General features: G+C 34.8%; 1 protein-coding gene and 1 long non-coding RNA gene across 5 annotated transcripts; one reads left to right on the forward strand and one right to left on the reverse strand.

Moving 5' to 3' along the window:
- The first annotated feature begins 1,260 nt into the window (after positions 1-1,260).
- Positions 1,261-15,047, forward strand: LOC110835848 (uncharacterized). Of its 3 annotated transcripts, none has more exons than XM_022076504.2 (4): positions 1,261-2,978; positions 4,551-5,022; positions 11,290-11,490; positions 11,809-15,047. In XM_022076504.2, the coding sequence occupies exons 1-4, from the start codon at positions 2,499-2,501 to the stop codon at positions 12,207-12,209; spliced, it is 1,554 nt and encodes a 517-aa protein (XP_021932196.2). In that variant the 5' UTR covers positions 1,261-2,498; the 3' UTR covers positions 12,210-15,047. The 3 variants fall into 3 exon arrangements, with proteins under 3 accessions (XP_021932196.2, XP_021932190.2, XP_021932187.2); XM_022076498.2 differs by having other exon boundaries at positions 1,265-2,978; positions 4,551-5,580; positions 11,250-11,490; positions 11,809-11,950; XM_022076495.2 differs by having other exon boundaries at positions 1,270-2,978; positions 4,551-5,580.
- LOC110835853 (uncharacterized) lies at positions 3,825-11,809 on the reverse strand. Of its 2 annotated transcripts, XR_015535962.1 has the most exons (3): positions 11,675-11,809; positions 10,667-10,779; positions 3,825-9,322 (listed from the first exon to the last, which is right to left on the reverse strand). It is a non-coding gene; the product is annotated as an uncharacterized LOC110835853 (long non-coding RNA). The 2 variants fall into 2 exon arrangements; XR_015535961.1 differs by lacking the exon at positions 11,675-11,809 and having other exon boundaries at positions 10,667-11,292.
- Positions 15,048-16,610: the final 1,563 nt, after the last annotated feature.

The following is a 16,610-nucleotide window of genomic DNA, read 5'->3' on the forward strand; positions in this document are numbered from 1 at the left end:
TTGCTGGACGTAGAAAGTTGACTAACCAAGAACTGTTGGCCTCTGATCAGCGACGTAAAGAAGTAAAATATCAGATTACAGGAAGCGCTCCAAAAGGATTAGCCATCGTTGTCGTCAAAAAATGACGTCATCAAAAATGTCACCTTATATTTGTTTATACACGGGGGTTAGTTTAGTGTCTTACTCAACCAACGCAACCAACCCACTTCGGGGGATTGGTCAAGTGTTTAAACCCCCCATTCGGGGGGGGGGTTAGTTTAGTTTCTTACTCAGGGGTTAAAACACTTGAATGAGACACTAAACTAACTCCCCTTCGGGACTAACCAAGGTTGGTTGCGTTTTACAAACTTGACCCCCCTAGGAGCTCCGAAAGGAGCGCCCTGCTCTAGTGTTAGAAATTAGTCTGACCACGTGGACTCGTGTATAGGATAGGCCTACACTGGAAAAAGTTTGTCGAGGAGAACTTCAGTGATAGTTCAAACGGATGCTGTTTAGAGTAGATTGGGGGCTACTGCTAATCTGTGTGGCCAAAATTAAATTAGTGCTCCAAATAAACAAGATCACAGTCACTAAGTTTACCTCAGAAATATTTGTTGGCCTGACTGTGACTTTTCGCACACGCGTCTCTCAAGCGTTCGCTTATTAAAGAACTATGGTGATTAATATTTTTCTACGACGCGCCATCCTTTTAAACACCCTTGTGACTTATGTTCCAAACTTAAAATAGATAATTAATACGTGTTTTGAATCTTCAAGAGAAACTTTTTCTTTACTTTTACTATTTTCTTCTAAGACCTTCCTCAATATAAGTATTTTAGACATGCCTGTACATAATTCTCGGATAAGAAATTAATTTTTACCGGATTGTCTCTCCAAGAGGAGCATTTTTTGAATTTTCCCATTTGTATGATGCCCCGTTTATTTTTTAACTCAGAGCCCAGTTTTCGAAATAAACAAAACTGGCTTTCCTTAGATTGTTCCCCAAAAGAATACTTTCGTATTTAACCTTGTTTCTGCAACGCACCGTTGCCTAAGTTGCCTAGACACCTCTGCACGTAATTTCCGAGACAGAATTTAAAACGGATTAATACATCTTTATAACAATAATTTTAAACTTAACCTGCGTCCGTTTTAGACATCCTTGCAAGCCTGTTTAGTCCTGCCCATGATACATAATCTCATTAGTTAAGAAAGAGGGATATAGTCTGTCATACAGATGTGAATCCATCTTAGTATGAGAATTATACATATCACCAATCTGTGCTTACATAAATTTTGGTGGTAGAACTTACATGGACAGCTTATGTTAGGCAAGGTACTGTGATAGGAATATCTTTCTTAAGAAGTTCGTTGTTTCATAACCACAATAAAGCTGGACTCATAAATTCAAGTTGTGGTTAAATATAAAACTAAAATACTAAATAACCATGAAATGCAAAATGAGTTTTAAATAGTATCAGTAACTAATAAAATCATGCGTAATGTTGCAATGAAGTAAAAGTTATTTCAGTTGAACTTTCTACAAACTTCGTTTGGTAAAAGAAACTAGTTTTCGCCGCCCATAACTTTTGTACTGTTAAAGAAATCAGCATTCTCAAATAATTTAAACACTACCAGAAATCAATACACTTTCTCTCTCTCTCTACAAAGACAGCATAAACGTAATGTTCTCTGACTATGAAATTCTGAACTAGTCAAGACAGTAATTATTTTTAGTGCCAAGTTTTGGCGTGTGTGCAATTAATTTTTTTTAAACTCAACTTCGTTAAGAATATGTCTAAAGGATTAAATTCAACGAGAACAGGGTTTTGATAAGACAGTGTTTCGCTCAAATCATTGTTTCCTGTCCCTGTCCAATAAACGGAGAACCCCGTGACATAACCAGTTATTGGATTTTCTGCGTCGAACACGCAAACGCCTGACAGTTATGCAGGCCCGTCACGAAACTGCGCGGTGTTACCGAAACGTACAAGATAGTGTGTGTGTGTGTGTGTTATATATCAATAGTTATTTTTGTTTTTATTTAAAAATAAAACTCTAGTTTGTTATTAAAAAACATTGGGGTTAGAACCTGACTTCACATACTATACCTCGAAATTCCATACATGAAACAGCAGGTTATCTGATTTTTAACCAGTGTTGTTCAGGGTTGTGTCTGAAATTCACGGCATTGATTTTCACGTTGCGTGCGCAGACTGGTACAAGGACGTCACATACAATTATGAACGTTAAGAAGAGATCAAAACTACGAAGGGAAGTGTAGGAGAAAGTGACGTAAGGTTATCAACATGCAAAATTTATCTTACAATGAATTAGTAGTTGAAATGTTTCACATCAGTCAGTTGGTGTTCTGCCGTCAAGCTAACAGGTAGCTGAATGTAGCTGATGATATTTTATTCGGTGTTTATGAAAGAAGACAAGTCAGCTATACTTGAGTTATTGTTAACATGTCATAACAAACCAGCAATCAACAAGTACTGAGCAAATGCTGCAGATAAATGTTTTTTGGAATGAATCGAGCCTACCCTATCATTCCAACCCCAGTTGTACCACCCTTATATCAGCCCCATAATAGTGCATCAAGTGGTTCCAACAGAAGCAGTACACCACATCCTGAAACTAATCCTCCACAAACTACTAGAAAGCGACATAAATCATCTCTGACTTTTCTTAACCACACAACTCAAAAGTTGCCAATTTATAGTCAACAACACGAAAAACCTCCATCAATTCTTAAAAACAAGGAAAAATATTCAAGTTCGAAAGGTGAGAGAGGAGTTTCAGACATTCATGCAGGGACACACAACAATGATATGAATCGAATGTATGATGAAACGGATGGTTATGAAACAGGAAATGTCAGTAGAAGTCAGTATGAATTTTACGAAGGTAAGGAAAGTGTTGAAGATGAGTTTCAACCAAATATTCCTGGAACAGTGATTGAAAACTGCAGTCACAGCACCCAGATTTTTGTTAAGGTAAGAAATATCATCATATCTTTTATCAATTCAAAGTGCCTTAGAGAATGGTTTTAGCACTCAAAAGACTCTACTTTCACCATAATATATTGAGAAGTTAATATCAAGAATATTCCATTACAATATGTTTGTAATTTTAGGTCCTGCCTTTGCTTCAGTAAAATTATTCTGCTCTCCTATGAAGCTGGCTGTTGTAAATAATTTTTAATATGTATTACATTCAGAAACTTGAGGTGTTAGTTAGTCCAGTCTGTCTTCAAACTGGTACATATTTTTGGACTTTTTTTTTGTCTTTTGGTTAAAAAACAGTATTTTGGTAGCTTGCTGTGCTTCCATCACCAGGTGAAAGTACAAAACCTTTTCTGTTGACTGCGATTAGTTTTGTCAAATTAATCCAACACATTAATTCTTATGCTTTCAACTGATGGTGGAGGCAAGGCCAGTTTCCGGAACATGTATCTATTAAACAATAGACCTTAAAAAATTATACAGCTGGTCTAGAATTTTGCTGCTTTTTTGGAGCCCAAGCGTTTATCACTGAGTTCATGTAAGCCTCGCCATTGGACTGTATTGGGCACTTGAACCAGTCCACACTTTTACACTCTGTCTCTCCAATATCCACGTTAATATTATTTTCTCATCTGTGCTTAACTGTACCGAATGGTTTCATCTATTGAGGTCTTCAATTTGAAATTGTGTATGCATTTATTATTTCTTCCATGCACATTATATGTTCCAGCTGCCTCACCACCTTTTATTTAATAGCTCTAACAATATTAAGTGAAGAGTATAAATTATGAAGCTCCTCATTTTGTAATCTTATTTTCCTTCTTTTTCTTACTCCCAGATGTTCTCCTCATGCACCCTCCATCTATATTGATGGTGTCATGCCAAAAGGGCATATCAACAAAATGGATGATTCACAGGTGACATATTTCTTACATTTATTTGGTTCTACAAATGTGCATTTATAATGTTCATATGCCCAAATATAATTCTTTGTCTCTCTTTGTAGATTTGCATGAGCCCTTCTGGCATAACATACATCCCACTATTTTAAGTTGTTGGGCCAAATATTTCCAAATATGCAAATATGTTGATACACCCTTCTGGTATGATGCTCTTAATATGTTTCTTTAAGAAGCCATAACTAAATCTTATCTTATAAATAAAAATTTTACTGAAAATCTTAGGACAACTGTACTCAGTTAATTTCCTATCCTTATAAATCACAAATATTACATGAAAACCTACATTTTAATGCACAAAGTGGCTTTTAAACCATGTTGGGGAATCCCCAGCTAGATATGTGCCCATGAAAGATCACTGACTACAGACAACTCTGACGTCAGTGGCATCATTCAGAAATGTCAAAGGTTATGTTTTGATAGAACAACACCCTCTCATAACTACTTAACAATACTAACAAAAGAGCATTCACAAATTAAAAATGTAGAGGCAATAACAGAGCATATATACCAGAACTTTTATACTATGCATACATTTAATAACATATTTTGTATAAGCCTTGGGTGTTTGAAGAGTCAAGTAACAAATAATTTTTGATTTCAGATCTTGAGCCAGCAACCACATGGAACCTCACAGAGAATATGTAATATCAAAGAGGATAAAAATGGTGGAGTAACCATTTACATGTCAAAGCCACAGAAAGATCATGACAATATTAATAATCCAAAACAATACGAGGATAATTATGAACAACTAAAGAGGCAGAAAGACTGCCAGAATCTTCATAATCATCCCTCAGAACCACCAAAGATACCACCAAGAAAATCAAAACAGAAAACAAACAAGGAAGCAAAGACACAATCAAAGAAAGCATATTCTGTTGAAAATAGTTTGCCAGAAGAGCAGCAGGATTACCAGCACATTTCTGGGACATCAGAAATGAATGCAACACACACTTCTGCAGAGGAAGGACAACATAATATTCAGAACTATGATCCTGACTTAAACAGGAATGTTAACAGAAATGGAGATGATACAGAAATAGTGATACGTGCTGAAAGTGAGGTTCAATTAGGTAATTCAAAACTGACATATAAAGACATAGCATTACCAATAAGCATAGACAATAAAGAGTTTACTGCAGAACAATGTATATCTGTTGGGGTTCAGGTTTCTCCTTCACCACAATATCGCTTGAGATTTCTACCAGCAGGTGGCTGCTCTGCTAACAACAGCAGTGAGTGGGAATTCTGTGGCTCTGAAAGGATGCGATTCTTTTTGCAACTTGTAGGTCGCTGGACATTTTCCCAGAGTGGGTTAGGGGTTATACTCTTCATCTGGGCTTTGCTAGGTGCCACTGCATTCCGAGCAACAGAAGGACCCTATGAGGAGCAGGTAGCAAGAGAACTAATGGCTAGGCAAGAAGAACTAGTGATTGAATTGTCAGGGGATTTAAGGATATTAAAACAGGAGGAACCAGGGTGGCATAACAAGATAGGGTATTATGTGGATAAACACAAAGAAATGCTACTTGAAGCAGTGAGTGAAGGCTATGGAGAAGGAGGCAGCAAAGGCAAGATATGGAGTTACGCAGGGTGTCTACTATTTTCCGTGTCACTTCTTACCACGTTAGGTAAGATGCATTTGGATTATTATCATACTTGGTACTAGGCATTTATTTCTGTTGAAATAACACCTTCTCTATAACACATAAAAATGACACGAGTGCAAAATTGTGCTCCAATAAAGTACACATATTTGACAAATATGTTGACCCCTTTTCATTCTGTGTTGGTCTTCATGGGCTTGCTCACTTACTGAAAATACATGTATGTTGTTATGCTAGCCATACTGCATATTAAGAAATTAATTTTGTTTATATTTCATTGAATCATGTTTGAAATAAAGTTTTAGATCTTAATACTATCAGGTTTAAATATTACGTTGTACACTAATTTTCCACGGTGGTCTAGCGGTCAGAACACTAGCCTTGTAAGCCTGGGGTCCCGGGTTCAATTCCCGGTGGTGCTCAAATTTATAACTTGTGTTGGGCAAGGCCGTGGTCTAGGCATCATGGAGTTTTCCTCCGGGGGCTTCCCCGGTTTCTCCGTGGCATCCCAACAATTACTCCATTCACACACAGAAGAAGGCAATGGCAAACCACTTCTGATCATCTCTGCCAAGAATGTATATATGTATGAGCAGGTCCCTGACAACCTGAAGGGGTTGAAAGGATCCTGTTCATGATATATGGACCTGTCGTCAGACAGAACACTACAAATAAAAAAATAAACACTAATTTTATATAAAGAATCTTTTTGAAATCTGATAAATTATCATTTCAGTTTCATAGACAGTTGGGGCAATAAATGAACAGTATACACCAAAATAAAATTCAACTTAGAGCTTTTAGTGTGAATCTGAAGTAGTAAGTTTTATTACATTCCTAGAACAGTGAAATGTGTGCAGGCAGACATCCCAATTATTTTATACACTTTATGTAAAGAATTTTCAGTGATTGGAATCTGTTATAAGAAATTGCAGCTTTCACATGTGAAATTAAACATTGCCTTTCTTACTATTGGGACCCTTTCACTGCTGAGGGATTATGTCAAAACTTTTCATTTTATTTTTACATTCTGTTGCTGAAAGTTCATAAAATGTAAGCTTCAGTACTTAAGAGATGGCTATGAATACTCTTTTCCATTGGTATTATTACAGATGAGGTCCACTTGTATTTCATTTCTAACTTTGAAAAAATTAAACGCTTATTTTCTATTAAGATGAAGTTTAGAAACAGTACCAGTTAAGACTACTTCTTTATAATTTGATCTTTGAACTATAACCAAGACAGCCTGGAGATTCCCAACCCAGCTACTTCAGTGTGCAGAAACACATGTGGTCTTCGTGTAAAGCACCCATTATTGTTGTGCATTTCAAATAAAGTTGGAATGTGTTCAAAAATGTTACAGAACTTACCAATATCAAATTTAACCTTTAAAGTACCAGGCTTTTAAATTTCCATAGCCCCTGCTGACCTGATTTAAATCCCACAGTTACACTACACTGTGCATGTTTTTTTTGATAAAACATTGCATCTTTTCTTAAACACTCGTATATAACAATTAAGTAAATTACACATTGTTCGAAAGACTTTACTTTACCACTCGGAACTGTTCCTCAAGCTGTCACTCTGCAAGATTTCTTCTAATTGAAAGGAATATCATGTGTATTTACAATTTCTGCCAACATTTGATTCATATTTTGAAAGATATTGTGATATTATTAATGTATTTAATTTAAAATGTGAACACATTGTGTAAACATTTCTTTTCCCTCAGACAAACAACTGTAGAATTCTTTGTTCCTGTTATACACTCACACAAACATAGGTTCAACCAATTTTTCTCCCCCATAATACAATTTGCCATTTGAGGGTCAGGTTTGCTTGGCACAGTTTCTAGCACATAGAAATGTGCAGTCCAACACCAGGGGCCTCACAATATTACACACTCATTGCTTAGTGTTTCATGTGCTTTTTCTCCAGATGGGACAACTGGGGTAATTTTGGGCTTGTTCTCCTTTTTAACTAGTTGTTGCATTCCCATTCCATTTACAGCACCGTCTTCTGCTGCAAGGAAAAGGTCACTAAAAAATTGTTTCCTAAATTACAAGTGGATCATTTTGCTTCATACAGCTTCTCTATTATATAATAATTTATGACAGTTGAATAAAAGCTTTTTGTTCACTCGAAGTTTTGCAGCTTCTGCAGACGTATTGTCCATCCTGTCAATATAGTTCCTGTATGTTGCAGTTTGCAGTACTTGGGCCTTCAAAGCATTGTTACCAGCAAATATTCCCCTCAGCTACACCTTTACCTGCCTCTCACCTCTTTCAAGCACGCTGCTGTGATATTGCAGTCATTGTTACTTATAATACCCCATTTTTTCTTTTCAGGGCCCTAGAACCAAAATTTTGGGGCATTCCTTCTGTTATGCCAAAAAGTGTCGCAATAATCAATTTTCCTGCTGTAGAGGCCACCGACGGTAGTACGCCTCTAAATGTCGTAAATTTAGGTACATGAATTTCTCAGCTTACATAGGCAATTCTACTTCTGCTTATCTCTGTAGGTGGGGTGGGGGTACTGTTGCATTATCTGCATAATATTGAAATATGAATAATTACGTTTTGAATAATTCCTTTAAATAAGACATCTCTAGTACTGTTTTTGTGCAACAGTACCTCTTTTTGTGCCCCCAGTATAGAATAAATGCATGAAAAACTTTCATCTCTTTATTTGTAATACTCTGTAGTGGCAGGCTGCTAGTTACTTAAAGGATGTAATACAAACATCAGTACAGATTCCTCCAATAATAATGTGACGAGAAACTGTGATAGGTAGAGTGTGGAGTATTTGATGGACCAAGAATAATCCTTGATATCGGGTGTTGCACTACAAGATAAACCAACAACGGATCTTATAAATCTTTGTACCTGTCTAATACTGCTACTTCTTTCCACATGTCATCTGATCATTTATCTTTTGAATAAGAAAAAATAAATGTTCCAAACATTTGGCTCCTCATCTGTAAGCTTCTCTCTTGAATCTCATTCTAGATACAGTCCTTGTACCATATTTTGTTTATTCAAAATGGAGACTTTTCAAGGGAACTGATTTTTATTTACTGATAATAAATTTTGTTGTGAAAATGAGAAAACTGGTGCAAATACACACCAATGACAAAGTTATGGTGAAATGAACCACTAAATCAGAGCATGCACATGTTATCATGCCAGTAAATTACTAGAAGCCTTCGAAATTTGTTGCCTTAGTGAAATTCAAAAGTGAACAAGAAAATTACTAACAGAAGTATTTAATTGCATAATCGCGAAATGAAGCACACAAATGTATTTTTGGAAGTGCACTGTAAAAATAATGTTATAATCAAGTTACATGTAAATAAATAAAAAATATATCAAAATGTTTCAGGACCATTTATCAGTGTGAAATCAGTAGTTGAGTTGTGCCCTTTCAGATGAAGTTGTTGAAAAACTTTTCAGCCCTGTACTCAATGTTTATTTGAAAGTTACAAGGTACAGCTGAAAATAAGAAGGCAATTATTTCTTAGAAACCCTGTTTCTCAAATCTACATTTTAACATTGTCCTACCATTACTTCTTACGTTTTTAAAGTGGTCTCTTCCATTGGGATTTCCCAACCAAATTTATGTTCTTGTTTCTCATCTCACGTATGAATGCTACATGTCCCACCTACCTTGTGATCCTTGATCTAATCATCTTATTTATATAATGTGATTTATATTATTACAAGAAGATTTGGCTGTTGTTTCTTGACAATATATCTTGTCCCGTTCACTGAAAGTGTTAATGAAAAAATTATTAATTCAAACACATTATCATAGTCTAGAATTAAAATTCCACCATATAATTTTTATGTTTGTAAAATTCTAGAGTTTTATGGAAATGACTCATCAATAATTACAACTTAAACAATTTTACAAACCATCCCACTATCTTTCTTCTTATCCTTTGAGCACTATTTTTGTAAGAGAGTAGGTGTGGGAGAACAAACAGCAGTGAATGTGGGCTTGTCAATTTATTATGAATTTGATATTGATTTTAGTTTAGTCTCCATTCCATAGCTAATTTTGTCTGTTGGTCGGTCATTTCCCTTTGTTAGGTGAAATTTCCCTATATATTATGCATACTCTTTTATCTGTTACAAAGTTAGTGAAATGCCTTTTTTTTTTACAGTGGAGTAACTCATTATTATAACCTTTAAACTGCCTTTACATTCAGTCTTGTTAACATTATGCCATCTACAAAAATCAGTTATATGCATTTGATTATTTTTCTTCAATATTTATCTTTTAAGTTCATAAACATTTGTGAATTTGTATTAAAAAAAAGGATGTCAGCATAATACTTATTAGGCTGCATCAAAGAGGAGCCTGCTTTATTATCAATACCAGAATAGAAAACTGTGAACTAGCTTTCTTCATGTTTTCATGATTTTCCAGACAAAATTCATAATAATACTTTAAAATTTCTGTCGTTGTTTCCTTCCACATTAATTTAAGTTCATCATTCACAGTCACCGTGTATTATAATATTATTCAGTATTCATAGTTGGTACAATGTCATAAAATGGTTAACACTATTTAACAATGCTATCTCAATTGCAGAGATTGTGTAGCATCAACTGGTGTTGCGTACTTTGCGTGGAATGTCAGAGGACTGCATGCATTACTGTTAACAACTTTCTCAATATTGTAGTAACCAAATAACCAACCATTATAACAACAGTTACTTTAAAAGGAAACTACAGTTCTTGGTAGTTCTTTCTTGGACCCTTTCAATTCATTTTAAAATCCCTACCCTATCGTACATGCACTATGAACATGTGAAAAGCAAAGGAGAAAACGTGTATCCGTCTATTGTGCTTCTGTTTATGTAATAAAATTCAATATCTTGGATGCCATGTAGCTTCTTTGTCTGAATATATCCACTTGCTATTCTGACTATTCATTGCTAAAGATGCAGAAAATAGCTCACAATTTCATATGTGTTCTTGAGCTCAAAAAGTACTCTTATGGCATTGAAGCAAACTACTTTCTGGACATTATCCATTGTCCCAGATTTAATAAAACACAACATTTCAGAAATTGGAATCTATCTCCATCTTCAGGTAAAACCTACTCTGTTGGGCTGGTCCAATCGATAGAGCTAGTCACTATCTCCGGAGATAGGGACTAGATGGTTCTCGAAGCGTCAGTGTTTTCTTCATTAAACCACCTTACACGGCTGGTAACCTGGAAAGAATTCATTGTATTTAGTCGCCGTGAAAGCTTCAGATCATACACAACATGTGAAACTGTTTGCAGTAGTAAGTTGGTAACATCTTATATAGATTGCCATGAGTTTCAATACATTATCTTTTTATTAAACATGGTGGCCCATATATGGATAAGAAAGGGTGAATGTGGCCTACATTTGAAAAGGTTGAGAAATTTTACTCCACACATTTGGAACATTAACATTATTCTGAGTAAGTTATTATCTTCATGCTCTAGCCATTTTACTTATACTGGACAAGAAGCCAATGTTCCTAGCCCTGGTGAAGTTTCCATTAGAACAGGGGAGGCTTTAAGAGATACACACTTTCCTTTCTCTCATTTGAATAGGAGTAATAATAAGATTGTGTAATTTATATAATTCATGGAGCAAACGTTTTCAATAAGGAGAAGTCAGAAGGCGCTCTCCTAATTGTTTTACTGTGCAGGTCGCATACATCAGACAAGATGTTCTTTACATTTTGCAAGGTTTTGGAGCTCCAGTTCCAAGAACTACATTGGGCAGAATATCAGCTGTGATATTCTCAGCAATTGGCATCCCGTTACATCTGCTCCTTGTGCTAAACATTGGTATGCTGGTAACAGTCAAGCTGCAATTTCTTGCCACCAGATGGCAACCTGGCACATCATTTCCCACAGCGCTGTTCCAATGCTGTTGTCGGTACGGTGGTGAGTAACCTAGAGTTAAATTTTGATGTAGCCACATCAGCATAGGTGTTTACGACCATACACAAAATTATCTCTCAAAGAAAGTGGTTGGTATAAGTACCTAGAAATATGTAACTAAAATATGAAACCAATGAGCAGGGAAGAGGCAAAACACAATATGGCAGTAAAATGACCAGTAACTCACCTCTCTTTATTGGTAAACACATCAAACCATCAAAATTTCCAAAGAAACTTTGGAACATGGAGTCTGTACGCACTGTTTTAAAATACAACATAAGTTCACTAGTAACACTTGATTCTAATACTGTTTTCTTTCAGTAAAGAAACCATCCAGTCCAATTCAGCAAACATCTGAAGATCAGATTTCTGCAATAGACACTAATATCAAGCCAACAAAGGTCAACGCAAACCCTTCTGTCTCTCCACCTAGATGGCTGAAGTGGTTCCCTGCAGTGTCTATCTTCTTGTACTACACTTTTGGGGTGTTAATCTTTGGAGTAGGCAGAGCACAGCCATTTGCTGCCTGTCTTCTCTTTCCCCTTGATTTTACAGCAGCAGGTGGTGTAGGTCTGACATCTGGGCCTCTCCGGACATTCTATGCTATCTACTTAGAGGGGGCTGTGACACTGGCTGCAATATCCGTCTCCATCCTTCAAGTTTCAGCTTCAAGAGGATTAACAGACCTAGGTTTGAAATTTGGACTACTAACAAACTCCTGACTGGATTGCTGTAAAATTATAATATAAATACTTTGTTATTCTTCACACATGAATTTCTAATGTATTACATGTCACAGTTTATGTTGGACATCACATATTTAATATATAGAATGTTTCTTCTACTTCTGTCCTACGGTGATATTAGGTAACAGACATATCTACAGTTTTCATCCTTCAATATTAGTGGCAGCAGATGGTAAAAAAACTAAGAACTTTTCAATAGTAAATATACCTGTATGTCCATCTCAATGTTTTGGGTTCGGTTCTGACAGTGCAATTATTAGTATACAAAATATCAGCCAATATACTGACAAATCACCTGAAGACAACCATTTTCTGCAATTAGGTTATGGTTTTCTTGGTAATGAAAATGTGGAATGTTGTTTTTGGGTGTTGACACCATATAGTCACGTAGTTAGATACCAACATTTTGAATGAACATTGTTAATTACAAACATCACAGCCAAGACCAAAATCAAACTTCTGAAATGTTGTATTAATCAAATAGACTTCAAATGCTATATAATGTTCAACAAACAGTATCATATCAACCACTGTAACAAACGTTAGGAGAATCACATCTCAGATATTACCAAAACAGGTCAGAGAATGAGCGAGCACAGTTTGTTGCCTACAGGCAATCAGCAGATCAAATCTTTAAGCTGAATATCCTGACTCAGAAGTTTGGTGGTTTTCCTTACTCACTCCAGACAAATGCTCAGATCCTTGTTTCTTCCTCTGCAATCCCACCGAAGTCATACTTCATCACATACTACAATCACTGTTAGCTTCCTAACAATCAATATTAAATTAAATATAAAAAAATTAGGGAAAAATCATTACGCAAGATATTTTTTTAAATGTAAATTAAACAAGAGTAAATATATATATATAACATGTGAATATGATCAAATGTGAATATGTAGTTCCACTATTGCACATAAATCGCAATTGTAGTGTATAAAAGGCATAATAGAGAAGTCCTGAGGAAATTTATTTTCACTCTAGAAATATTTTATCCACTTACTAGTTGAAGTTACCAGAAAATTGGGAGAAAAACACAGCACTTAGCAAGCTTTCAGACCCGTTTAGAAAATTAAGATAATTTTTTTTTTATTGAGTCAATATTTAACTTAAATTTTAATATTGAGACTAATGGACATATGCTTCATATTAAATAAAATCAAGATTTTAAACAAAGAAATATGCTGGCATATGAAATTGAAATGCATTTGTAATCGGCCACATAACCTCCACTGACTACTTGTATTCTTTCAATAACATAAAAATTGTATATTTTTATATAACAGTGTAACATGGTCATTTGATAAGCAATTTTACTTCAATATACATATAAAATCAATGTTAATTTCTACAAAATATATTTCTGGTACCTACATGTATTTTATATAGCAAATGCCAGTATGATGTATCATGTACAACTAGGGAAAATTCCCTGCATAATGTTATGCTATTTTTTTCAATTATTATCAAATGACCTACTGAAATCATTTATTAAGTTCATCCTTATGTAATTCTGGAAACTGCTGGATACTCATTTGTTATCCTTTTCTGGATCACTGTTAGTTTATGGAAACCAATTAATTTAATGTTGTACTATATATCTATGGTATTATGAAAGACTCACTAAAACACTAAAATGTTGTATAAAGCAAAGCTTTCATGGCGACTGAAATTTATGAAAGACTCTCGGGCAACAAGCTTCGTCAGGTGGCTGAATGGTGAAAGAACGTTGGCAGAATAAATGGTTCATTTACCATTCAACAACCTGATGTGGCTTGTTGCCCGAGAGTCTTTCATCAACTAAAATGTTTGTTCATTAACTTATTTTTTAGCTTATAAATACACAATAAAACATAATCTTTTTAAAGGCAGCTCCTGAAGTGGATAAGTATTCCATTTCTCCATGACAAAGACAGAACCTGACTTTACAGTGCAACTTCTCTAAGTAGGATAATTTACTGTAGAATCAGTGGATGTAAAGCCCTCAGGTTGGGCCAGAATGCTGTGATTATTTTCTCAACTTAGCCATCTCCTTGACATTCTTCTGTAGGGAAGTGACAATATTGTTGGGGTAAGCTAAAGTTCCAGACTGTACTCACACTGGATCTTATGATAGCTTTACTTTGCATTACAAAATTTTAATGCCCACTGTCACACAATTAAATCAGTGCTTGAAGTGGGGTGTCATGTATATTTCTAGTACTTCTTAAATTATCCTGTTGCTTATTGTAGACTTATTTATATTTTGGTTAACAAATGTTAGCCTAATATAAAATAAGATACCAGCCATCCCAATTTTGTTTCCCTCTTGTATGAAACACTGCTAAAAATAAAAGAATATGAGATTACTGTTTTTTGGAATTCACCCCATTGTGTGTATCTCATTAGATGTATTCTAGGAGTTTTTCCTTTTAAAATGCAAGTTAAACTGACTGTACTAAAATATTACTGTCTTACCTTAATACTTACATGTTAATTCAAAGTAATGAAACAGATTATTTACTTTTCTGAACATTGCAGTTTTTATACAGATCTATACAACTGCATCATTTAAATCTAAAATGCCTCTGTAATATTAATATATATGAAATATCAAGTGATATTAATTTTAGATTTTATGCTGTCTAGCCTCTTTTTCTCCTTAATTTTATTAGATAATCATGAATTAGAGCAATGAAACTTGTACAGTGATGTTAGCATAGATGCTGAATATCACTAACACCTTCTTATTTATACATTAATATTAAGATTTAAACTATGTAATATCTGTGTTCCTAATATCTTTAGATACAGTAAAATACAATCACAACTTTATGTGCATTCTATTTATATATATATAACCATCATTTGAGAATAGGGCAGTTAAAACACTATTGTATGGCTGCTAAGCCAGTCTTTAACTACAGGGTTTAAGTCCAACAAAAGGACGAAGGTTCTAACAAATATGCTAAGCAGAGGCCCTGAGAAGCCAGCAGTACATTCAGCTAGTCAAGAATTGCCTATTGAACCTTAAGGTTCATCTCTATGATCACAAGAGCCCACCTGCTAAACATTTCTTAAAGAGTCATTAAAAAAATAGTAAATCTGTCAAATGGTCAGCATGTCCCATATCTGAAGTGCTGTGACAGATTGTGGTAGTAAAAGCATGAGGTACTATGAGAAATACCAAACCAAATCATATTTTGTTTTCAGTAAGCCCCATGTGAATTGCCCTGAAATTGAAAACCACACACTCCTGTTGAATTTGGCATTCCATGGCAAAGTTATAACAGTCTTTCTGTATTAAGGAGTTCACCTGAAATTCAGAATGACTTTGTGTAAGTTAAAGATGTTCACTTTCATTTCATGAGGGTTTAAGTGTGATGTCTGCTGCTATAATATTATACTTCATTAAATACATTATTCGTTTTATTAATAAGCAACATGCCAATGACAAAATACAATTACTGCACTAACTATGAGCTACAACTCTGAAAAGGTTGTGAAGTATGTAAGTGAATACAATGTGGTTAAATTAGGAAACTTCATGGAGTTAAAGCGCTTATGCTTTTATTTTCATCATTCCCTTAACATCTTAACAGGTGTATAGCTAATTTAACAGGCGACTTGCACCAGCAAAATATATTTTATTTTTAATTTGTAATAATTAGAAATAAAATAAAACAAATCATTACAACAAATTTTATCTAAATATATAGAATAACATAATGTTCATGGTTCACACTGCACTATAAATATTTGTGAAGAAAGTTGCATACAGCTTGTTGATTTTCTAATGGTTTGTTATAAACTCTGGAGTAAATTCTGGTATCAGTTTCTTTTTTGATGTTTTCCAAAATAAAGATCACTGCATCCAATCCACTAAATGTTTACCCATTATTTTTTGATCATTAGACTGGATATATGACCAACTCTTAATTTAATCCTTTGCACTGTAACCTTATTCTGCCTCTGCAACACTAATTGCAATTATTTAGGTTTCTGTTCTAGCACCCATTAAAATTGGGGCATTATAAAACATGGAGTTTCTCAAGGTTCAGCACTAGGTCCTTTGCTTTTCCTCAAATATATCAATGATTTACTGCCAACCATTAATGCTTAGTCTAAACCCATACTCTTTGATGTTGATACTAACATCCTGAAATTGACTGTTTCCAGATTTGCATGAATCACTTCTTTGCTAATTTGAATACCATACCTTGTTATGAGGACTGACACATCCTGTGAAAAGAGAAACTTAAAAATTAGTCTATTTTGCTTACTTCCATTTGATCATAACACATGGAATTATTTTCTGGGGAAATCAACACAGCAAAAAAGTATTTTATATACAAAAGAAAATAACTAGAATAATGGCAGACACTAGGTAACCCTAGT

Source organism: Zootermopsis nevadensis, unplaced genomic scaffold (genome assembly GCF_977971745.1).
Source record: "Zootermopsis nevadensis isolate Lab colony 2312 unplaced genomic scaffold, Znev_1.0 Znev_ptg000020l, whole genome shotgun sequence".
NCBI classification, from domain to species: domain Eukaryota; kingdom Metazoa; phylum Arthropoda; class Insecta; order Blattodea; family Termopsidae; genus Zootermopsis; species Zootermopsis nevadensis.

Excerpts from the sequence above, each read along its gene's own strand:
- LOC110835848 (XM_022076495.2), top strand. The coding sequence starts at position 2,499 with ATGTTTTTTGGAATGAATCGAGCCTACCCTATCATTCCAACCCCAGTT. Across the intron at positions 2,979-4,550 it reads GCACCCAGATTTTTGTTAAG|ATCTTGAGCCAGCAACCACA; the intron begins GTAAGAAATATC and ends TTTTGATTTCAG. Across the intron at positions 11,491-11,808 it reads ATGCTGTTGTCGGTACGGTG|TAAAGAAACCATCCAGTCCA; the intron begins GTGAGTAACCTA and ends GTTTTCTTTCAG.